The sequence below is a fragment of the Alligator mississippiensis genome, chromosome 1 (genome assembly GCF_030867095.1).
Source record: "Alligator mississippiensis isolate rAllMis1 chromosome 1, rAllMis1, whole genome shotgun sequence".
Taxonomy (NCBI): domain Eukaryota; kingdom Metazoa; phylum Chordata; order Crocodylia; family Alligatoridae; genus Alligator; species Alligator mississippiensis.
In genome coordinates, this window is record NC_081824.1 from 63,948,553 (window position 1) to 63,974,105 (window position 25,553).

Below are 25,553 nucleotides of genomic sequence, written 5' to 3' on the forward strand. Positions count from 1 at the left end.
GGAGCATGTTAGGTTAGTCAGTGGTCTGGATTAAAAGACCTTGAGATCCCTTTTAGCTTTATTTTCCTATATTTTGATGGTTATGTCCATCCCTGTGCACCTTTATGTCTATATATTATTGTTTTCTACAGATATTTCTTTAGTCCTCTATTTGTGTCCTTCCCATGCCTTACAACCCCCCCCACCCAAAACAAAACAAAACAAAACAAAAAAAAACACTCAGCAATTCTATCCCCTGTCTATTCCTGTAAGTGAAAGCAACCACTTGGCATGTTTTAGTCTCACTTTCTCTATATCTAAAAGTTTTAAAGCAGAAACAGCTGATTCTGATTTTTAGGTAGGCACATATAGCTGAGTTATAGATATGAATGGAATGTTAATACAAGATTTTGTAGAGATAGACTGAGACATGCACATCCCTGACACTAGACTTCATGAGATGGAAGCCAAAAACAACATTAATAAAAAATATTCAGAACTAAGTATTACACATTTTCATGGCCATTCCCAAAAGGCTTATAGAACAGCTTACAGACCAGAAAAGAGACTCTTTTAAGCCTATGTTCTCAGTCCTCCACATAGACACCCTTGCACCTCTGAAGAGCTCTGTTAATTTTGATGTTCATGGGGCTCTGCCCATTGGAGAATCAAGGCCTAAGTGCAAAACTGATGTTAGGCACAATAATGGTGACAGGGTGACATAAAGATCAGCAGGCAGCAAGCTGGATTTTAGGAAACAATGAATTCTTCATTAATCATCAAGAGTGTGAGTTTAGCATTGACTACCCCACATTGTCCCTTTGTACAGTGTAATATTTTTTTCTAGAGTATATTTTCAGTCAGCCACCCCACCCACACCCTTCTTTTACACACACACACACACACACACACACACACACACACACACACACACACACACACACCTCTTTATGCAAACTTTTCTGAGCATATAAAGCATACTTATTTGAAAGGGGTCATAAATTGGTCACATCAAAACTAAATTTCACTGGAAATTGCTGTGTTCATTTTCAGCACTTTACTTCTAGTCATTTCTGCTTTAGGGCTATTTAAAAGAAATACATTTTGTTTAAACAAAAAAAAAGTAAGTTGTTTTACTTCCTCAATCTCTTTTCACTCAGAAGTGGTTGAAGAGCTTCTTGCTCAAGCTTAAAAGTACCACTAGGTCTATTCACTTCTCAGTGGCAGTAAGACAGGCTGAATTAAGTCTGGAATTTGCACAGCTATTCAGCCACTCCAAAATGTTTCATATTATTTCCTTTTTAAACACCCAGTTTAAAAAACATTATTTCACCACAGCAGCAATTCTTGTTGTTTTAGGCTGGCAACTGCCTTTTACAGCTGTGGCACAGCAATAAAGGAAAAAATGAGCAACAGCTGGATTATCACTTAATGCAAAATTGGTTCTTAGCCTTGCATTCCCTCATGGTTTGATGGGCACAGTGGGTGCATCTACATGTGTAATTAATGTAGACCAATAAACTGCAGAGCAAATTGCTCTGGAGTTTATTTGTGTGTACCATATGGAGCCCTATCACAGCAATCTAGGCTGGTCTAGGTCAGCCTGCCAGCCCAGGGCTGCTCCAACTAGGCTCCACGCGCTGCAGGAGGGGTTGGCTGGGGCATAGGGTACATTAGTGTAGGGCTAGCTGGCAGGCAGCCCCTGGGCTAGCCACCCTAGCCAGCTATAGCGGCACATCGAGCTGGGGGAGCAGTTAGCCGGGGGCTGGCTGTTCCCCCATGTCCATATGTTGTTGAGGCACAAGGTACCCCTCACTCCCAAGCCACTCATCAACCCGCATCCTGGTTGGGGAAGGAGGCAGGGGGAGCTTTGATTTTCCATGACAGAAAACCCCAAAATCAAATGCTAAAATGTATAGATATTTAGAATTTATTTTATTGTACTGACTGAGGCACTGGTAGGCTTGCTTTAAAATTGTAAATATATCAATAAAACATTTTTTTAAACTGATAGCTATATGAGTGGCATTTCATTTAAACCGTGGAAAAATGCAGATTTTGTTTTGTTGTTTTTTTTAATTGGAGAATTTCTGATTTTTTTTTTATTTATTTTTTTTAAACAGAGAACTCCAGGATCCCTGGAGTACCATCAGTACTCCATCAGTGGTGCAGTACTCTATCAGATGGTATGGTTGTCTCTGAAAATTAGGTTATAGATTCACAGATGTTAGGGTCGGAAGGGACCTCAATAGATCATCGAGTCCGACCCGCTGCATAGGCAGGAAAGAGTGCTGGGTTTAGATGACCCCAGCTAGATACCTGTCTAACCTCCTTTTGAAGACCCCCAGGGTAGGGGAGAGCACCACCTTCCTTGGGAGCCCGTTCCAGACCTTGGCCACTCGAACTGTGAAGTTCTTCCTAATGTCTAGTCTAAATCTGCTGTCTGCTAGCTTGTGGCCATTATTTCTTGTAACCCCCAGGGGCGCCTTGGTGAGTAAAGCCTCACCAATTCCCTTCTGTGGCCCCGTGATGAACTTATAGGCAGCCACAAGGTCGCCTCTCAACCTTCTCTTGCAGAGGCTGAAGAGGTCCAGGTGCCCTAGTCTCTCCTTATAGGGCTTGGTCTGCAGGCCCTTAACCATACGAGTGGCCCTTCTCTGGACCCTCTCCAGGTTATCCGCATCCCTCTTGAAGTGCGGTGCCCAGAATTGCACTCAGTACTCCAACTGCGGCCTGACCAGCACCCGATAGAGGGGAAGTATCACCTCCTTGGTTCTGTTTGTCATGCATCTGCTGATGCACGATAAAGTGCCATTAGCTTTTCTGATGACTTCGTCACACTGACGACTCATGTTCATCTTGGAGTCCAAGCACGGATGAAGACATTGAAGAGTATCAGTCCAAGGACCGAGCCCTGCGGGGCCCCACTGCCCACACCCTTCCAAGGTTAGTTTCCTTGGAATGTAATTTTAATGGAGAAATTCCCAAAACAGAAGAGATTCTACCCACTCATTTTCATTGAGATTTTCAGAATGTTGTTTTAATTCCAATTAAACCAAACTACAAAACTCTTTACAAAGTAAAAATTCTGGCCTTCACTCAGATCTTAGTTAACAGCAAATTGCTGTCTCGTGGAGGAAAGCAAAGGGCAGGGAGGGAAGTTAGGCTTCTTAAACCATGCTTTCTTTCTTCACAAGGCTAAAGACAAGTATGCCCTTTGCCAGTCACTCAATTCCTTGATTTTTTTTTTTTTCACCTTTTGGGTTTCATGCATTTCAAACTTGGTTGCTTCAGTTGTGTGATATTTTTGTGCATATTGACATGAAAGTTTAAGAACAATTTTTGGGGTCAGGGACAATACATTTAGCATTATAAAAATTATTATTATTTTTTTTTAAACTTCTACCCAGTTGAAATGACTACAGGTAGAGTAGAAATTTCCTGTGAATGGAAGTCTTGCAAAGAAACTGAACTGTGATTTGACTGAATTATATTATGATCCTTTGAAAACTGCATTTGTGCTTCTGGGAAGTTACTAAGAGTTGTATTAGGTCAGAGTTATAAACAAAATAGAAAACTAATTTTATAATTTTGCTTCCATGCCTAGGGTTATATAAAACAACATTTACAATTGTCTTCATAAATAAACTCAGTCAGGCGGAATGCATTTCATTGTGGTGGTGAAGATTACATTTTATTCCGTAATCACATTTGTCTGAAAAGTAAAGTGAAGGTGCTCGTTCACAGTTCTTGATCTCTGGTGAGGTTGGTTCCTTTCATTGTGTACAATCTATATTTATATATAAAAAAACAATGCTGTTTAGTGTCAGAACAGAGGCTCTTGGTGAACTTTATATAGAGTTCTGTTTGAAGCAGAAAGTTTCAGCTCCAAGGCTAATAACACATGAACATTTATTTGCTGCCTGCTGTTTTCTGTTTTGAACTTCCTTCTTTAGGGATTGGATATTCACAAAATGCTTTTTTTTTAACACAACAACAGATCGGACTTACATTAATTACTGGGACCTATGGTATTGTTTAAAAAAAAAAAATAGTAGTTTGTCTTACCATTGTTTTACTTCCATATTAAATATAGCATGTTACTGAACCAGAAATCGGTTAACTTGTTTAAAGATCAAGACATTTTTGGAGTTAATAATACAGAGTATATTAAACATAGTGTTAATAGCAGTATTACACTAGCAGAGCAGTGATATTCCAGTTTAAGGTTGCCAATCATTAATGCATGTATCTCTCTGTGCCTGTTTCAAATAGGTGATTGTGTAGTATGACTTACTGCATGCTGGGATTCTGCCTCATGTGAGAGATTACACAAACAAGGTATAATTAAGCTAAATCAGACCTCAAGTGGGAGAATTCTTACAAAAAACCACGGCAAGTTGCTTGATTAGTATAAACAGCCCCTCTCCTGGACCCATAGTCTCTCTTATGTGTTTGTACAGTGCCTAAGACAAGGGAGAGCCTGCAGGCATCACCCCATTACAAGCTCCCAGTAAACACTCAGATAGATGTAGCAGCTAAAATAAATAGCTGCTCAAATTGCCATCTTCAGAGTATGTTGCAAAGCTTCTGACCTTTAGCTCCCAGTCATCAGGAGAAATCTTTCAGCACCTTCCACTAGGAGAGGGGTGTTAATGCTTATGCATGATTGAATTCTACTATGAGAAAATGCTTTGCAAGGTGCAAATTCCCCCCCTGAAGTCCAACCGCTATCACATGGTTAGCTGTTTCCCCAAGTCCTGTTCTGGTAGCAACATTCTAGTGCTTGCAGGTTAGGGATTTCTGGCAATTGGTTGCTTAGTTGTTTTAAAACCAACCTGGATTTTTTTCCTTGGTATTAAAAACACTTATTTCAGTAGCCAACTTCTTTATCACTGTACAAAGCCGAAGAAGACAAAGCACTTACTCCTGGAACTTGCAAATGAAGATGACTGCCAAACTAATTCAGATTAACAGCTTTGGTTTGGTTCAAGAGCTAGTTGGGCTGCTGGTGGGTTAAAGAGATTTATAAGTAATGGCACTGCTCCTTGCTGTATTCTCAGCAGACAGGCTAACACTAGAGGTGCAGACGGAAGTAACAGTTTTCTCCCTATCTGGCCCCTGGAAATGCTTTACAGCTACGACCCAAAACAGGTACATGGTTGCAGAGCACTTTAAAAGGGCCTGATCCCACAAAAGTCTGAACCCTCATTGCATGAGGGTTCAGATGAAAGCCCTCTAAAGTGCAGTGCCTTCATTAACTTCTGTCTGTGTGTGCTGGGAGCGCTGGTCAATTGATGCAGCCCAACACTGCTGCTTTCAGAATGGGGAGGGAGCAGAGGGTGCTCGTTCTGGGGCTTGCCCAGCTGTCCCTGGAGGGTGGGGTGGGTAGGTTGAGCCTTCCCGGTGACCAACCTGACGGGGGGTGGTTGGACCCCAAGAGGTGCTGTGCAAACAGGCCGGGGACGAAAGGGCTGCGGGACCTTGCTTCCCCTTCCCTTATCTTTTCCCATTGACGGAAAACAATTAAAGAAGCGGTGTAACAAATGAATGCTTTACTTACAGCAGTTTCAAGATTAAGCCTTGCCAGTAACTCGAGAGCTCTTTGCACGTCTGAACGATATATTCGGTCGCAATGGGGGGGCGTCCGGGGGGAACGGATTTCGTGGACGCAGGACCTCCGGTGAGGGTGATCAGGCCTCTCCGATATCGCGCGGGTCCTCCCTCCTCCCCCTCTTTTTTTTCCAGATATACTGCTCGGGTAGCCAATAGGATCGAGCCGAGTACATCCGGCGATTTGTTTTTGGCGCGCTGCGTGGGCTGCACGAGCTGGGAACATTGCTGCATGCACTGATCACGCCCTGAACACGTGGTCGCTCAGCCAATTAGATTATGTCTCTGACTTTACGTCAGAGGCTTTGCGCGCGGGCCTGGAACACCGATCACGTGGCTATCAGGCCGTGCACGCCACGAGCACAACTTGCTCTCGTGTTTGGCGTTTGGTTATTTTTCTTTATCACATGCCCCCTTGACCAAATGCCAGGCTCAGACATCTTCAAGCTCGAGAACCTCTTCTCCTATAGTGAGTGGGTATATACAAAACTGAAACGTTATCAAATGCTGTTTGATAACATACAAAATACAGCATCCAATACAAATGCATAATAAGGCACCAAACAATGATACCAATAGGGTTATCAAGATCTAGTCGGTACTGAACCTGGCCGCATCTGTCTAGATTTTTATGAGGTGCAGCATGGCGTTTTTGTTAGGGGTCGTCGCCGATGGGTTCACTCACGGCGACGGTTGTCCCGAATATGAGTACCAATGCGATGTTTCACACCATGTCATGCATCGGCGGCTTCATACTGTTTTAAGCTGGAAAACAAAACTTGGGGTTCGTTAGTAATGTATACTAAACTGTGCTACGTCGACTTAGCCAATTATGGTGGGCTAAGACGGTGCGTGAGGGTGAGACTGCTTCAAGAGACAAAATAGGTATTTGGGTACTCGCTGGGTTTAAGTACAACACTGGGAGCTGGGGTTGGGTGCTTGCTGGTAGCTGTGGGAATGGCTAGCCACACTGTTTCTTGGGATGAGTAACGTGGCTTCCAAGGCGGACGTGGCACCGGGGTGCGTTCATCCCACAAAGCTTTAGTGGCGTTCATGGCAATTAGTACATCATTGTTGTACTTGGTCCAGTTCTTGAACGATCCATTTTCCTTTAGCCTTAACTGTTCCTTGTATAGTCCTATCTGGCGCTCCATGGCGCCATTGGACTGCGGATGATAGGGTAGATGGTGATGCCACTGAACGTTATGCTCTGTCGCGAACTGCTCTAAGCCTTTGGAATTAAAAGGTGGTCCTCCATCGGAGTGTATGATGCGGGGCACTTGCCAATGGGCGAAAACAAGCTGTAGGCATCCTTGAATTACGGAAGCAGTGGTCTTCCTCGTGGGGAGGACGAGGATTTGACGGGTTCCCAGGTCTACAATTACTAGCCCCTTGTTTGGTGGCTTGGCTCCTGGGAGTGGCCCGAGCAGGTCCACCTGCCACACCTTACCTGGAGCAAACTGTGCTGGGTCATAGGCACCCTTTTGGTGCTTGTGGTGCACCGGTTTTTCTCGCGCACAGGCAGAGCAGGCTTGGATTATTCTTTTCCATTGTTCTACGCTCGGTCCTTTTTTGCTTTGCTCCCTCCAGCGAGCTTGTGCCCTTTTTGCTCCGAGGTGTCCCCAACACTCATGGAGCCAAGCGAGGAAGGGGTCGGTGTCTATGATGTCAATGGCGTGTAACTGAGGTATGTCCTTTAAGTCTAGTGTGGTGGCAAACCACTCTCCGCCCCTCTGCATCTCGGTTATGCCATCGAGGATGTCTGTGACGGTTTGCGCAGCGGGCATTTGGAGCAGGTTACAGCAATGATTCACTTGTCGGTAGTCCACCACTAGAGGAGCTTCCGTTGGTTTTCCGGGTTTGGGGATACCCCATCTGGCCGAAAGGTAGGTGGAGGATTTAACGGGCTGAATGCACCCTCGCTTGCACAGGTCGGCCAAGAGGTTTCGGATCTGAGGCTGCAGGTCAGTGCGTATCGGGACTGGCTGATACCGCCAGGGTGCAGGGTTTGCTAGCACCGGCTGGTGTTTTTCGCCTGGTGCCACAGTCAATGGGAGTGCTAGGTATATGGCGTTCTTTAAGGCCAACGCCTTTATTGCGGGGATGCCCAAGATGTTTATGCCCCCTAAGACTCCATACAGGGCCCTTTTGTTGATCCAAAACTTGACCACGGGCGCAGATGTCGTGGCATTTAGCCCTTGTACAGAGATGACTTCGGATGTCTTGACACGGGGCGTTTCAGGTCTCAACACATTTACTTGGGCCCCCGTGTCTAGCAAAAAGCGTGTAGGGGTAGAGTTTGCAGTTGCACTCACACTATAGGTTGCGTACGGGCATTCGTCATTGGGGGGGTCGGCCGTTGCTGCCCGTATCGATGGCCGCTACTGGTTTTTTTCTTTGTCTGGCTCCTGCCCCCTAGGCTTAAAGCCTAGGTTCAGCACCAGTGCTCTCCTAGCCCGCGAAGCTGATTCTTCGTCAGGCCGCTTTTGTTTAGCAGAAAGCCAAACATGGCGCGTTCTTCAGGTGTGCGGTCCGGTAGTCGCCCACGCGGCGAGCGATCAGTTCGGGGTTTACTAGGCGGTGCTCCCCACGCTCCTACCACCTGCACTGCCGCTTGTGGGGTGGGCTTGGGTTCCATTTTACGCGCTGTGGTAAGCTTTCCCAGGCTACTTAGGACGTTCCGTATCAGCCCCGCTACCAGTGGGTGTAATAACAAGCGGAACATGGGTGTATTCATATCTCCGTAAATTTTAACGCAGGCCTCTACTGCTGATGCAGACACGGGGATCTTACCAGGATCATGACACCAGTGATGCGGCCAAACACTGTTTGCCTGGTGTGGAGTCAGGGTTAGTGGATACTGTCCGGCGTCCCAGGTTAAGTAACTGGCTCCCGCTATTGCATGCAGGAGCTGTGCGGGCGATGAATCACCAGGTGGATCCGCATGCCAAGCGTGAGTTTGGTTTAGCAGCGCTGGGACCGCGGCAGCACACAGAGGGATTGGCCAAACCTGGTCGCGCAGTATTTGAGTCATGTTGCTACACGCTCCTCCGCTCCATGCGGGTTGGCGCATTAGGGTAGTACACTTCTCAGGGTCTACTAAATCTGGCCCGTGTTCTAATATTAATCGTCCCAACCATATCACCAGTGTTTCACCCGGATTTAGTCGGGTGTCTCTTACCAACTCTTGGAGTTCCCCTCTGGTGCGCGTGCGGAAGGTAGTGAGGGTGCGGGTTCCTGCGCCATCGGAGACAGTTTTCACTAAGGCTACAGGGTTCGCATGCAGAACGGGTGTGCCTATGTCGGCGGGGAGGGCAGATAATAGCCGCGGCGGGGGGCACAGAAGGGAATTGGTGAGTATTTATTCACCAAGGCGCCCCCGGGGGTTACAAGAAACAATGGCCACAAGCTAGCAGAGAGCAGATTTAGATTGGACATTAGGAAGAACTTCTTCACAGTTCGAGTGGCCAAGGTTTGGAACGGGCTCCCAAGGGAGGTGGTGCTCTCCCCTACCCTGGAGGTCTTCAAGAGGAGGTTAGATGAGTATCTAGCTGGGGTCATCTAGACCCCGCACTCTTTCCTGCTTATGCAGGGGGTCGGACTCGATGATCTATTAAGGTCCCTTCCGACCCTAACATCTATGAATCTATGAATAGTGCTAAGAGAGCTTGTTTCTCCTTTGGGTGCATTTAATTGGTTCAGGGGAATATAGTGTTAGACCTACATGAAACATGGTTCATAAAACAAAGGGAAGGGGAGAGCAGGTACAGCCACTGCCTTCCTTTCAATTAGGAGAAGTGTAGTTAGAACATTCACTCAGGAAGTGGGAGGCCTTGGTTGAATTTCTGCTTCTGCCAGAGCAGGCATGAAGTCATATCTCAGACCTTCAGAACAGTGCTTATGCCAAAATAACCCTTTCCATTATCAGGCACTATTTTTTACGAGAAGGGCCACAAGCCAAATTGTCTCCTGGACAAACTGAAACCATTCCTTCTATTCATACAGTTCAGCTGGCTGACTGCATTTGAAATTTTAGGAGCCTACCAGCAGTTCCCATGAATTTACCCCACACAGTGTATTTTCTGTTTTCCTATTAGAAGATTCTCTAAGTTTAGGAAAGTGGTCATTTTCAGTAACTGCTGCATATTTCTTTATGAATCTGACACCATTTATTGTGAAAAAACAGCAGATACAATGAAACTACTAAAGCTGTGTTGTAAGACAAAAATGATACTTCAATGCAGGCCAAAAGAAAATGGTCCTTAATGCTGATGACCAAAAGCAGCTGTCATTTCCTAGAAATGAAGGCAGGTAGGATCCACTAGAGCACCATTTAGCAGTTGTGCCTGGTTTTCTTTTCATATAGATGTGAGACGGAAAAATTAAACCAAATGTCTTTCACCCTTCTATTCCAATCCTGAATTTCCAGGGGAATTTTTGCTTGATCTACAATTATTAGCATTGTAATCGGGGGTTCTGATTTTCAACTGCCTATTCTTTCTTAACACTCATTTTCACAGCACTGGTTTAACTCGGTGAGTAGCACCCATTTTGTTGGATTCCAACACAGATGGTGATCAATAGCACCATCTTTTGACTTGAACTACAGCAGCCTTGGCAGCTTCCAAAAATGAAGTTGCGGCAGTTTTTTTTCATATTGTTTCTCATCCTGTGAATGAGACTGGATTAACTGAAGAAGAGAACCCTGAAGTGCTTTTTCTAGTTTCTGTTGCTTCATTTTAATATGTTTCCACTGGCAGATTTGTACAAACCAATGCAATGAAAAAACTTTGAAAACTCTGTTGTTGAGACTGTGCATTGCAGTAGTAAAAAAATACTGTTGGGATTGAAAACCATTTTAATGACCTTGCTTACATAGATATTCCACTTACAGTTTGTTGTTAAGGTGCCTTAAAGGTCAAGCCATAGAATCCACTGCTTTTACTTTGCTTTGGCCTCATATAATATGTCAAAATTTTACACTACTAAAGGGAGCAAGGGGTGGGTTCCTCGCCATTAGTCTCACTGTTTGAGCTACCTACTATGTACTTCACTCTGATTTCTCTGTATCCAACATGAAGCCACATTCTTGAACTCATATTTACATACTATAATTTTGTGCATGTAAAATTCTAATTTTTTTGGATTCCAATAGTAATTAAAATATAAAAAATAAAATTAAAATGAGGTAAAAGGCTACAGAAAAACAGGAAGTTCCTGGAGGCTAAAATTGTAGAAACATGTCAACTCCATCATGACAATCCAGACCATTGCTTATTGCATTCCATTCTTTGCATTCCAGTCCTCCACGCAGCATCATACACAATTACTTCTCTCTCCCCCCCACCTCCCCTTCAATGATAAAATATATCACCCTACGCACTTTACTTCAGAAAGTATTAGCTAAAAAGACTGGATGGAAATGTTGCCTAACACATTGATTTAAAATTTTAGAAACATATAAATCTGACGTAAATTCCTAGCATGAGGCTAGTACCAGATCCAAGTAGTTTCTTGTTACAGAAACAGCATACATAATGCTATCAAATGACTTCCAGTACAAAAAGGACAAAGATAAAATGATTAAACTGAAGAACTTCTGTAGATTTTTAGGCATCAATGTGAAAGGCACTTTTCAGATCACATGATTTTAATACAAAGCAATTCAGCCTGGGTATTTCAATGACTCCTTCAGTTCCTATGCATGTGGTATCCACTGACTGCCCAGTCCTGCACTTCTCCACTGCCAAATAATGCAAAGAAAATTGCTCCAAATAAGTTAATAGAAGCAGCAATATAGAAGACAGTCTGCCATTCTCCCATAGTATTCTGCCAAGAGAAGGAAAAAAAACCAGAAGAAAAGTAATCAGTTTGCAGGTCTATATTTTAGAATAAACTAATTAAAGTGACAGGCAGACATATTCTTCCTTTTAAAAATTAATTGCATTTATACAAGTGCAGTTTTATATTGACATCAAAAGCATTACAAAAACATAACAGGTCCAATTAAACGTCTACTGTGTTTTAAATGCATGTGATTTGCAATGACATTCCAACAGTGGTGTGATAATGGCTGGCTGAGCCAACTTGTCATTTAACAAGTAGAAACATCCTCCTCATGTATTATTTCAAAACTAAATAGGGGCAAACCAAATACTTAGAGAATGTCATCTTAAGGGAAAGGAATTACTTAGCTTTCAGACCAAGAGCAGAAATCTCTCCTATGCATTTTGCCAATTAGTTTTACTATTGGTTACAATGTATTTATTCCAGATGTAAATTTTAAGTCAGTTTTTCAGTCACATGCTGACTTTGGCCCCAAGTCCTTCCAACCTCCAAAAATCATCAAAATATAACAAAATGTCCATGAAGGTATGTCGGTAAAACCAAGGACAAAGTTTCTTATATTGACAACCCTCACGAAGCCAGCTGAGGCTGAAAACCACTAACAAAAACAAAAGTGGTTAAATTGTGTATAACTGTAGAGGTTTCAAGGTTAAAAATAATTTAAAAATAGTGGTAATTTTGCAATCTTACTGGTAAAAAGAGGGGAAGGATAACAGAATAATGTAAACAACAGAGTAAGTATATAAGAAATTTTTGTGAAGCTGTCCCAAAACTGGTCTGTGTGACCTCACAGCATTAAATACTGCAGTATTATTTCAAGGCAACAACTGGTGTGATTGATTACTAAGGCAGACACCTCACCTATTGTACCAGTACACTCATTGCCTACCTCGCCTTCCTAAAACACTAGTTTAAAATCAGGAGTGCTTAACCTCTGGCCCATGAAGCCATGTCATCTGGCTCATGGAGTCTTACCAGGTCTGGAAATGTGGTGGTGGGGGAGCAGTGCCAGTGTTAAGAAGAGCAGTTTCATAGCTCCCCTGCTGCCAAATTTCCAGATCTGTGAAGGGCTCCACGGGCCACACTGGACGTGTGGGATTGCGTCAGGCCAGTCAGCGCACCCCTGGACTGACCCCATACCGCTCATTTGGCCTGTGGGGCCAGAAGATTAGGTACCACTGGTTTAAATAATTCTGCATATAATTCTAAAATTATATCATCAGGTAATTTTTTCACTGACCAAATAGTTGTAGGATCTAGAAGGATTACATGGCCATCTAAGACAAGTGTTTTAGCATACTAATCCCTAAATATATACAAAAAGACTTGCACATTGTAAATACATGCAATTGAAAGCTGTTTCTTATTGGTTAAATTGGCAAATTTTGAATTCAGGAGTCAATATCTCATTTAGAAATCCATGGTTCTTCCATAACTAACCAAAGCAATACTTATCTCCACTTGCTAACACACATTAATACTAGAACAGCTTTGTCTGTACTAGGATTTTAACACAAATGTTAAAGTTAGATAACACACAGATGTTAGCTAACTTTTCATTTAAAAAAAAATAAAAAAATTCTTTTCATGGGAAAGACAAAGCCCAAGGCACTGTTAGAACCTTTGCAACTGTTCACAATGCAACTTCAGATTTTACTATCAATGTGATAGTCACTTTAATAACCAAAGAGGAAGACTGGCATCTACACATTAAGTCTTAATCCTTAAAGAAAACATGATCCAAGGCGGGAGAGTCTCCGTATGAGAGTATTCAAAATTTCACTGGTAAAACAACCAGCAAGTAAACTTACATGATGAGTCAGGAGTTTGGCAATCACTGGCCCCACCATTCCTGGGATAGTGGCAAATGAGTTTGTGATTCCAAGGAGGATCCCAGCATACCTGTATAAGAAATTGCTCACTGCATGAGCCATTCCAACTGGGGTCATGGTTCTTCATATCGCACAAACTAAATTATTTCTTGGAATGGAATAATCCCCATGTATTTTCAGATGCACTTTGTGACACTGTGATACATGTGACTGATTTATATACTCGTTAACTTACAGTTCAACCAAAATAAATTTTCTACAACTTCACCTGGCCATTCATACCAAAGACTTCTTCACTAAGTGACTACCAGTTTGTCTGGGATCGAGCCACTGGAGAGGTTCAGGGAAGAAAGGTGCTGGTGGGTCAGCACATGTAGAAGGGTATGAGCTGATATCAGAGGACAGAGGTTCCACTGCTAATAAAGTAGTGGCATTAAGGAGGGTGGGACTTTTTATTGCAGAATAAAGTTCCACCAACTCTGCCTTTCACAATACATGCTCTGTTTATACCCATGTAAATCAGAAGGGAACAATGGTGGGTGGATTTGACTGGGGTGAACCATTTTCCTAGTTACCAGACCCACTTTTGCAGTTCCATTTTGTAGCATTTGGATCTGGATCCTGGTGTGAATCCATTTGGATCTGGATCCTGGATCCACTGTGCTGCTCTTTCCATACAAGCCAGCAGCCTTACTTAGGTAATGACTTCCTGTGTAACCCTGGGAAATTCGCTTAACCTTTTTTGAGTCTCAGCTTCTTCCCATACCTATAAATCAGTTCATGTATCTTTGTGGACAGCAAGGCATAATTATAATCATGTTTCAAAGTACATTGCTGCTGCAGACTAGTGGCAGAAGTGCAACTAGAAATGGAAATGTTAGACTCCCTGTTCAAACCATGAAATTAGGGTTCCCTGCAGGCAACAGCTCACATGGCATTTGCTGGTTACAGAACCCTACTGAATTAGAGGGCAGCCACAAAGGGGAAAGGAGAACTTCTTACTGCACCACTTTGCCAAAACATGCCACTCTGTCCCACATGCATAGCCTCCTGAATCAGAACTCAGGTGCTGTGCTGTAGGAGGGCTAATTATCCCTGTTGGGAAGCAAAATGGGTTAGCCCAAGAGCAGCACATGCAAGCATGGCTATGTTACTTCTGGGTTAGGATGCAGCACACATGGAACAGTCCAGTATATTACACCACAGACCTATCTGGTGATAAAGTAGTAAAGACCAGGAGTGCTCAACCCCCAGCCAGAGACATGTCATCTGGCTTGCAGAAGTCCTCAGGGGTCCAAAAATTTGGCAGTGAGAGAGTGATAGCAGCAATTGCCACACCCCTGATGCCAAATTTCCAGACTCATGGGGAGCCCTGGATACAGAGGTGGCCCAGGGCCCTATCTGGGGGACGCGGGCTGACTGGAGGTGTTGTGGGCCCCAATCCTGCAGCTCAGAGCCAACGGAGGTGGTAGGGGGTCCAATCTGGCCTGTGCAAACAAAAGGTTGAGCATCACTGGTGTAGACATATCCAATGAGTTCAATAGTGAACAAAGATTTAATGAATACAAGTGAACAATTACTAGACTGATACCAGTTACTTACAACTTTGCCACGGTTTATCCTGAAAATTGCCATGGTTCCATAGTTGCCTGTGTCATGGTCTACAGCAGGGGTGGGCAATTATTTGGGATGAAGGGCCAGCAACAGCTCTTCAAAACTTCCTAGAGTGGCTCTGTTCTGGGGCCCAGTTCTTCACTGTCACCACCTCAAGATCCTGGCCTTAGGGTCTCTGTAGAGACTGGCCCAGGACCTGTGTGGGGAGGGTGTGCTCAGCTAGGTGGATGGGTTGGAGCCACAGGTGGGCAGGAAGCAGGACCCAGGAGCTGGAAGGACAGAGCCAGGACCATAATCTTGGGGTGACACCACAGGGCCAGAGCTGTGATCCACTCCCAGCACACCCTGCCCATGAAACTGGTGTTCGTCACAGGGACATGTGGGCAGTGGATTGTGGCTCTGTCCTGGGCCCCAGCCCGGTGCTGTCACTGCCTCAAAATCCCGGCCCTGGCCATCCTGCTCCCGGACACCACTCCCTGCCCACTCACAGACCCATCCCACCCACCCAGCCAAGTGCACCCTGCTTGTATGGGTCCTTGGCTGGTCTCCATGGAGACCCCACCTGCCTGCTCCATCTGGCTAGCCAGCAGCGGATACAGAACAGACAGGCCAGAGTGCCTGGGCAGCAGGGCTAGGGCTGGCAGCAACCATGGCACTAGTGGTGGCAACTGGAAGGAGCTGCTGCTGTGCAACCCCAGCCCCACTGTGCACCTGGGGACAGTGAGACCAGATGCATGTGTCATGACTTGAGCTGCCCCCTGTGCCTGGACGTAGGGCTGAGGGACCTGTTGCAGGGCGGATAAAATACCTTGATGGGCTGGATCCAGCTTATTTGTCCACCTCTGGTCTACAGAGACTTAAATTTCAGCAGGAAAATTCCCTAATCCCCTACATTGAAGTCACATTCAGCATACTCCATTTTACGACAAAGATTTCCCCTACAACTGTCTTTCTAGCTCTAGGTCCCTGAACTGAAAGCATGGCACCTGTCTGTCTGCTGGGCCCAGCCAGTGCTGAATGTAGAAGGGACAAGATTGGCATCTGCAGGAAGCACAGGGAAGCATAAATTGGGACAAGTAGCACGGGTTAAGAGCAGGGGCGAAGGCAGACTGGGACTAAAAATCAGTCGGGCAGAATAAAGGAGCCGAGAGAGAAGGGGAGAAATCTTGAAGATCCAATGTGTATGTGTATGGTGTGAGGGGGGTGAGGACTGGGAAAATGATCTGATTGGGGAAGGCAAGGAACCTGCATAAGGAGAGCAAAAGGAGATTAAGACTGGGAGCCAGTAGAGATTAAAAATGGGGGCTGGCTGGAGACTGAGGTGGGGCCAAGAAAGACAAATATGATGAGGACCTGAGAAAGGGAACCACTGGAGTTGCTTGGGCAGGGACATTGAGGCTAGAAAGTCCAGAGAAGTGAGATGTGCTTGCCAGGGAGACTACTTGAACTGAGAAAAGTTAGAGGGGGTGACTGGAAAAAAGTGAGAAAAAATGTGCCTTGACAAAAAGCTACATGGAGAAGATTGGAGGGAATGAGGTCATGCTGAATAGAAGGGAGAAGAGGCTGGTAGAACCTGAGTCTAAAAAAAGACTTGCATTTGAGGTGGTTCCAGTTGATCCTAGTCAGAACCTGGAGCCAATAAGAGCCAAAATAAGAGGAGCACAACCCTTTACACAAGCAGCTTGGATGACAATTCATTGGAATAAGCCTTAATTGTTCCTGAAAAAAGTAGTCAATACATTTTATCTTGCATACTTCACAAGTATTGAGAGTGGGACAGTAGGTTTTTGCAGGATCCCGGGACAAAAGGCTCTCAGCTGAGAGACGCTCTGGCTCTCTCAGGCTCCCCTGGGAAGCCAGTTTGAAGGGGAAAGGAGTCCAGGAGAGATGGCTGTACTCAAAAGAAGTGTTGGTGAGACTGCAGGGACAAACCATCCCAATGTGCAAGAAGACCAGCAAGTATGGCAGAAGACCAGCTTGGCTTAGTAGGGAACAAACTCTTCAGTAAACTAAATCACAAAAAGGAAGCTTATAAGAAGTGGAAACTTGGACAAATAACTAGGGAAGAATATAACAGCATTGCTTGGGCATGCAGGGATGAAGTCAGGAAGGCCGAAGAGCAGTTGGAGTTGCAGCTAGCAAGGGATGTGAAGGGTAACAAGAAGGGTTTCTACAAGTGTTTTGGTAGCAAGAGGAAGATCAGGGAAAGTGTGGGTCCCTTACTGAATGGGGGAGGCAGGCAAGCTTTTGACAGAGGATGAAGAAAAGGCTGATGTACTCCATGCCTTCTTCACCTCAGTCTTCACAGGTAAGGTCAGCTCCCAGACTACTGCACCAGGCAGCATAGTCTGGGGAGGAGAGCAACAGCAGCAAAAGAACAGGTTAGGGACTATTTAGAAAAGCTGGACGTATACATGTCCATGGGGCAGGACGGGATGCACCTGAGGGCGACAAGGGAGTTGGCTGATGTGATTGCAGAACTGCTGGCCATCATCTTTGAAAACCCATGGCAATCAGGAGAGGTCCTAGATGATTGGAAAAAGGCAAACATAGTGCTCATATTTAAGAAAGGGAAAAAGGAAATCCAGGAAACTACAGACCAGTCAGCCTCACCTTAGTCCCTGGAAAAATTATGGAGCAGATCCTCAAAGAATCCATCTCAAAGCACTTGGAGGAAAAGAAGGTGATTAGGAACTGCCAGCATGGATTCACCAAGGGCAAGTCATGCCTGACCAACCTGATTCCTGTCTGTGATTAGATAACTGGCTCTGTGGATGTGGAGAGATCAGTGGATGTGATATACCCTGATTTTAGCAAGGCTTTTGATATGGTCTCCCACAACATCCTCGCAGGCAAGCTAAGGAAGTAAGCGCTAGATGAATGGACTGTAAGGTGGATAGAAAACTGGCTGGAGCACTGAGCTCAGAGGGTAATAATCAATGGCTCAATGTCTAATTAGCAGCTGGGGTAAAGTAGAGTGCTCCTTGGGTAGGTTCTGGGGCTGATTTTGTTCAATATCTTCATCAATGACCTGGAGGATGGGGTGGAGTGCACCCTCAGCAAGTTCATAGACGACAGCAAGATGGAGGGAATACTGGATACACTGGAGTGTAAGGCTATGATTCAGAGAGACCTTGACAAATTGGAAGGTTGGACCAAAAGAAATCTCATGAGGTTCAGTAAGGACAAGTGCAAAGTCCTGCACTTAGGACAGAACAACCCCATGCACTGGTACAGGCTGTGGACAGACTGGCTAAGCAGTGGCTCTGCAGAAAAAGACCTGGGAGTTACAGTGGACCATAGGCTGAATATTAGCTAACAGTGTGCCCTTGTTACGAAGAAAGCTAACAACATATTGGGCTGCATTAGCAGAAGGATTGCCAGCAGATCAAGGGAAGTGATTCTTCCCCTCTATTCAGCACTGGTGAGGCCACTTCTGGAATACTGTGTCCAGTTTTGGGCCCTGCACTACAGAAAGGATGTGGACAAATTGGAGAGTCCAGTGGAAGGTAACAAAAATGGTTCAGGGGCTGGGACACATGACTTATGAGCAGGGATCCGGGTTTTCTGTTTCCCATGGAAAAACAGAAAAAAAAAAGGCATGGATTCCCTGTTTTTATCAGAGAAAAACGTGGATTTCTCCTTTTAGCAGAGAAATCTGCAGATTCTCCGCCTTCGCAAAGAGTTCTTGCAGGCTGGCACAGCTCTAGCCTGCACGAGCCGATTACAGAAAGGGTGGGAAACCCCCAGCCCTGCCTGGAGGGGAAGGGAGAGGGGGAAGGGCAGGGCCTGAGACCCTGGGTTAGCCAAGGCTGGTCTCAGACTCACCCTTTACCCCTAGAGCCTGGAGATAAGTGGGGCTTGGGGGTTGTAGGGCAGGGCTGGGGAAGGGGGCTGAGGAAGCAGGGGGTGCCACTAGCCCCAGATGTCACACTGCAGCCAGGACCAGAGCCGGGGGGTGAGGGCAGGGGTGCCCCTCTGTGGGCCACATATGTGCTGGCTGGCCTGATGGGGGTGGGGGGGTGGGGGAGGTTTGCAAATGGAGGCCACCACCACCATCCTCTGCACTGCCTTCCCACAGCCGGCCGCATGGGTTTGTGGACAAGTGATGTGGGACGCGGTGTGGTGGTGCCCACCATGTGCGGGCCTGGTCAGCTGGTGAAGGGGCGGGTGGTGGGGGGCTCGCATGCGGCCGGCTGCACGGCTCTATGGCCATGGCTCTGCAGCAGCAGCGTGGGATGGTGGCTGTGGGGGGCTCACACACAGTGACCGCTGCTGCTTCCCTGTGGAGCCGTGCCAGCTGCTGCGTGCAAAACCTCCGCACTGCCGCTGCCACTGCGGAGAAATGCCTGCACAGCTGTGAGGCTGGTTGCAGGGCGGCGGCGGCAGTGTGGTGGTAGCCGTGGCTGCCGCATGCGAGCCCCCGTCTGCGGGCACAGCTCCTTAAACAAGCAGCGGTGGCAGCACGGGATGGTGGTGGTGGCGGCTGCATGCTGCCCGGCCAGCTAGCGGGGGTGTTTCGCACATGGTGGCCGCCACCACCTCACACCACTGCTGCTGCTTGTGTGCAGAGTCAGACCCACTGATGGGGGGCTCACGTGCAGCACGGCTCCACAGGCAAGCAGCAGCACTTGTGGCTGCTGCGTGAGCCCCCACAGCAACCACTCCTCACTGCTGCTGCCAAGCCATAGCCACGGAGTCATGCAGCTGGCTGCATGTGAGCCCCACTTCCCCCTCCCCTGGCCAGATGGCTGGGCAGCATGTGTGTGGCCTGCACATGGCAGATACCACCACACTGCGCCCTGCGTCGCTTGCCCACAAAGCCCCCCACCAGCTGGCACACAGCTGCCACCACCATCCCGCACCACTACGGAGCCGTGCAGCCAGTCGCGGGGCATAAGCGACTGTGTAGTGGCAGTCGCTGCATATGAGCTCCCCTTTCCCCCCCATGGCCAGGTGGCACATAAGTGGCCAGCACACAGCAGCCGCCACTGTAACGCTGCTCCCGTGCCCCGTGCCATGCTTGCCCACAAAGCCATAAGGGTGGCCATGGGATAGTAGCACGGGGTGCAGTGGCAGAGTTGCAGTGGCAGCCTCTGTGCGCGAACCCCTTGTCAGGCCGGCCAGCGCACGTGCAGCCTGCAGAGTGGCAGCCCTGCCCTCACCCCCTGGCCCTGCTCCTGGGAGTGGGCACAAGGGCATGCTCCCCCACTTTTTGATTTGCACCCCCAACACCTTCCCTTTCCCCCTTCCTACCCCACCCCTTCCTCCCACACGCACTTACCTGTTGGGGTGGGTGTCTGGGTCTGTGCCTGCGTGTCTGTGTGTGTGGGTCTGGGGGGCTGTTGTGGGGGAGTGAGGGGCATCAGGAGGGATGAGGAGGTGGCAGGGGGAGTGCAGGGCACCAGTAGTGCTGGGGGGGCTGGGGGAAGCCTTTAATTTTTATCACAGATTTTGGGTTTTTAAATCAGAGAATTTGCAATTTTTAATTAGAGAAAACCAGGATCCCTGCTTATAAGGAGAGGCTGAGGGTACTGGGCTTATTTAGAGAAGGGGACTGAATAGCAGCCTTCAACTACCTGAAGGGGGCATCAAAAGAGGATGGAGCTAGACTCTCCGTGGTGACAGCTGACAGAACAAGGAGCAATGGTCTCAAGTTGCAGCAAAGAAAATTTAGGTTAGATATTCGGAAAAATTTATCTCACTAGGAGGGTAGTAAAGCACTGGAACAGGTTACCCAGAGAGGTGGTGGAAGCTCCATCCGTGGAGGTTTTCAAGACCCAGCTAGACAAAGCTTTGGCTGGGATGATCGAGTTGGGGCGGGTCCTGTTTTGAGCAGGGGGTTGGATTAGATGACCTCCTGAGGTCCCTCCCAACCCTAATTTTCTATGGTTCAATGATTCTATGAAATGCAATTTTTTATTTCAAGATTCTTTCATCTTGACACTATTCTGCTGCCAGTAAATATCTGTAAAACCCTCTGGCAAAATGTCTTATCCTGCTTTACTGATGATCCACATAGAGGATGACAACCTACAAGTGCTGTCAATTCCCTGTTAGCTCAAGATGATCTAATCCAAAGCTTGAAAAGTCTGAAAGGAATCAACACTGCCACAATGGAATTTTTTTAAGACTTGGTAAAAAAAAACCACCCACACACAATATGCAAACATTACACTTGCAAAATTAAGCATGCAAACAGAAATGAACGGAATTAACATTGCCTTATGCAGCTTCAGATTTATCCCCTTACACGTATGCCTCAGGACACAGTCTTTATGTGATTTCATATTTCTTTCTGAAGCTATTGAACAGCTATTCAATATTTTATTTTATCCTTGTTCTTCAATGCGTGCACCCATGCCTTATGTACTACCCCCAACCTCTTAAGACAACTCTGGGCTATTCTATGGTGCCAATCACTGCAGCATAAATGTTTCGCAACTATTAGTTTTTTTTCATGACATCCGGTGGGATGAAGAAGTGGCATTATCCACTTCTCCCTTTACAGTTGGAGAGCTGAGACAGAAATGTCAGTCCAAAATATCCCTTAATTCTCAGTGCCCAATTTGAGGCACGGGGCTTGGTTTTTGGGGTTGGGGTTTTTTTTGTTTTTTTGGGTTTTTTTTAAAGAGTTCTTAGCACTACATAGAATATTACATATTCAAGGTGCAACTGCCATCAACTTCAGTTATAGCTGTGGGTTCCCAGTTCAAATGGGACTCCAGGTTCCCAACCTGGACACTAAAAAACAAAGACTAAACAACTAAACCAACTATGAAAAAAACTGGTTCCAAGTGCCTTGCCTAGAATTGCAGAGGAACAGACAGAATTCAGTTCTCCAGGATGCCATTCAACTACTTTAACTATGAGACTATCCTTTCTGTTCCTGCAGTCACCTGCCTCATTTACTGCAGGTAACTTCCTTCAGTTACATATACCAGATTAATTCCCAGAAAAGGTCCATCCTATTCACTGAATGAGGCAGGACCCCATGGGAAAAAAAAAGAAGTTTCTCTCATATTTAAAGACTGTATCACAACACATACAGATAAGGAAGACAAGTTAAGGTTGTACACGTAACCTTAATTCTGGCATTTCCTAATTTTTGAGCACTTGATTTTGCAGCCTTAATGTTTTTCTGTGGAGCTTTGTGTGCCATTATACGTATCAGTATAGCCCAATGTTGCATTGGTCCGTTACTAAGGCTACTAGAAGCCACACAATGAGTACAAATAAAAGTCAGCACAAGATTGTGTGCATTACAAATGGGTTGAACAATACTTACGATGGTGCTATATCAAGGTGGTTGATGCTATAGCCAGATGTACAAAAGCCTCCTAGTGTTGTTGATATGGTTAGGAATGCAACAGCCAATGTATAGTCACAGCCTATGAATCCAGCAGCTACTAGAAATACAGCAGGTCCAATCATTCCTTAAAAACAAAAAATTATTATAAAACTTTAGCGTATCACCACTTAAATGACGATTAAATGTTAGCGTGCGTCCTCTCTACGGCAAGTTACTTATTTATTTTTTTACAGGTACCATTTATGGCACTTCTACTGCCACCTAGCGTAGAAAATAGTATAGTACTAAAATTACAAGGGGATTTTACAATTTTATGATCGTGATCAGAGAGAACCCTAGGGTGTCTATCACTGCATAAGCCTCCTGAAGTCGATGGTGGTCAGAGATGGAAGGGCAAGCTTTAACTGGATAAAAGATTTCAACATGAATCAGTTTTGGTAAACTCTTATAGCAAAAAGCGGCCTCATAAATTAATGGAGGCTGTCCTGTTACCTTTAAAATAAAGCAAGACTAGAGTTCTTTGAGATGTGTGTTATGAACAAATAATCCAAAATGTAGCTTTTACACAAAATGGTGATAACTTCTGAAAGTTATGTATCTGGGGCTGGCAGCAACTTCAAGAGATTAGCTAGTTTAGCTTCCCTGAACTGAGGGTGGATCAAAAGAAAGAAGGGGGGTAAGAGTGCTCTGAAACCCCCATGGCTCAGCAAAGGCATTTGAGAATGCCTGAGGGCCAAAAGGGAGGCATACACCTGGTGGAAGAAAGGGGCCATCACCAAGGAGGAATACTCCTCCTTGGCCTGTGAGCGTAGGAGGGCTATTAGGAAGGCCAAGGCGGGGGTGGAGCTCAGGATAGCGACCAGGATTAAGGACAACAAAAAGTCCTTCTTCAAATACTTTGGGAGTAAGACGAGGGCAACGGATAATGTAGGGCCCCTGTTAGACTCAAATGGTAATCTTGTGGCTACACCAGACAAGAAAGCTGAAATCTTTAACAAGTTCTTTGCCTCCATTTTCTTGGACAGGGACCAGGACAGCTCTCCCACCACAGGTAGGGGCAATCTTGGGGATAGCACTGCCAGGCCTCAGGTCTGCGTAGAAGTGGTTAGGGATCTTCTGGAAGGGCTGGATGTTTTTAAATCTGCGGGCCCTCATGCCCTCCACCCATGGGTGTTGAGAGAGCTTGTGGGGGTCATTGCTGTGCCCTTGGCCCGGCTGTATGAGCAATCGTGGTCCACAGGCCAGATACCTGGAGATTGGAAACTAGTTAATGTGGTCCCCATTTATAAGAAAGGGAGAAAGGAGGACCCAGGAAACTATAGGCCCATAAGCCTCACATCGGTCTTGGGGAAAATCCTTGAAAAAATTATCAAGGATCACATCTGTGAGGGGCCAGCAGGGGAGATCATGCCCAGGGGAAATCAACATGGGTTCATCAAACGCAGGTCCTGCCAGACCAACCTGATGGCCTTTTATGACCAGGTAACTAAATCCCTGGATGACGGTGCTCCTGTGGACATAGTCTTTCTGAAATTTAAGAAGGCCTTTGACACTGTCTCTCACCCCATTCTCATTAATAAATTGAGTGACTGTGGCATTGATGCCTACACAGTTGGATGGGTAAAAAAAAAAAAAAAAAAAAAAAAAAAAAAAAAAAAATGGCTGATGGGGCGCACTCAGAGAATGGTGGTGGATGGGTCGTACTCGACCTGGCGGGATGTGAATAGTGGGGTCCCCCAGGGCTCGGTCCTGGGGCCTACACTGTTCTACATCTTTATCAGCGACTTGGGACGAGGAGGTGGAAAACACGATGTCCAAGTTTGCCGATAACGCCAAGATGTGGGGAGTGGTAGGCACGTTCGAAGGAAGAGAGGCTGCAATTAGATTTAGACAGACTACAGAAGTGGGCAGATGGTAATAGGATGGGTTTCAATGTGGATAAGTGCAGGGTGCTGCACCTGGGGAGAAGGAATCCACAGCACACATACAAGCTGGGGAGCTCCCCCCTTGAGAGCACAGAGGCAGAAAGGGATCTTGGAGCCATTACTGACTCCAAGATGAACACGAGCTGCCAATGCCAGATCGCAGCCACCAAAGCCAACTGCACCTTGTCGTGCATCCAAAGATGCATCTCAAGCCCTCTATGCGACATTGGTCCCGCCTCAATTGGAGTACTGTGTCCACTTCTGGGCACCGCACTTTAAGAAGGATGTGGCCTGCCTTGAGAGGGTTCAGAGAAGGGCCACCCGCTTAGCTGGAGGGCAACAGGGCAGGCCCTATGAGGAAAGGCTGAGGGACCTGAACCTGTTCAGCCTCAGCAAGCTGTGATACAGTTCATATTAATACAATCTCAAATGTATTTTCAGTTTGCTTATAAAAATGCTAATACGAGGCAGTGTCAAAAGCTGTATTAAAAAAACAAAAAAGGAAGGGTTAGCACTTCCCTTTTACCACTAGGCCAGTTATCCTGACAAAGCAAATCCAATTTGTTTGACTTTATTTTTGTCAAATTCACAATGGCTTTTTTTGGTCACAGAATTATCGAAAAGTAGGACTGGAAGGGACTTGCAGATTTCCAGATGTCACCTATTCCAACCCCCTGTTTAAGGGAGGATAATCCTGATCCAAACCATCCCACACAAATCCTTGTCTAACCCTGCCACCAAAAGCACCTTAATCTGCCAAAATTAAAGCAGAAGGACGAGAGTCGTTAGGATAGAAAGAGGCATCACTGAATGAAGCAGATCAGCTGTGCTGTGATGTGTCATTCCTTGACCTACCCTTCATGGTCCGGGACAAGGGGTGATGTTATCTCCCTGCTTTCCCTGCTCAGCCAGACCTATCCCTGGAGATCACCCAAGATGGATCCGGCTGAGTGAGAAAAAGCTCCTGCTCAGCCAGACCGAGAGCACAGGTCTGGCTGAACAAGAAAGCTCAGCCATATCCACTCCTCTGCGATCAAAGAACCCCTTCCCAACTTAGAGAGGCACCCCACGATTCCCTAGGGTGCCTCTCCTAAGTGAGGAAAGCAGGCAGGCGCTCTGGGGACTTGAGGGCTCCTCAAGTCCCCAAGAGAATCTGCCTGGGGTGGCAAGAGAGTACAAGCAGACTGAGCTTCTTGCACTTTCCAGCCACCTTTTAGTGGCAATGTTGACAAGGATTTGTATGGGATGGTTTGGTTCAGGATTATCCTCCCTTGAGCTGGGGGCTGGACTAGGTGACATCTGGAACTCTGCAAGTCCCTTCCAGCCCTACTCTTTGATAATTCTATGACCAAAAAGAGCCATTGTGAATTTGGTGAAGAGTATGTCAAACAAATTGGATTTCCTTTGTCAGAATAACTGGCCTAGTGGTAA

General features: G+C 46.2%; 1 protein-coding gene across 6 annotated transcripts in view; it reads right to left on the bottom strand.

Moving 5' to 3' along the window:
* Positions 1-11,224: 11,224 nt before the first annotated feature.
* The window catches only part of SLC17A5 (solute carrier family 17 member 5), a 38,125-nt gene continuing 23,796 nt past the window's right edge, over positions 11,225-25,553 (bottom strand). For all 6 annotated transcript variants that reach the window (XM_059731210.1, XM_059731201.1, XM_006269751.4 and 3 more), the window contains 3 exons: positions 22,174-22,321; positions 13,251-13,341; positions 11,225-11,421 (listed from right to left, as the gene is read on the bottom strand). In XM_059731210.1, coding sequence (XP_059587193.1) covers positions 11,284-11,421; positions 13,251-13,341; positions 22,174-22,321 — 377 coding nt within the window. In that variant the 3' untranslated portion in view covers positions 11,225-11,283. The remainder of the gene's footprint in view (positions 11,422-13,250; positions 13,342-22,173; positions 22,322-25,553) is intronic.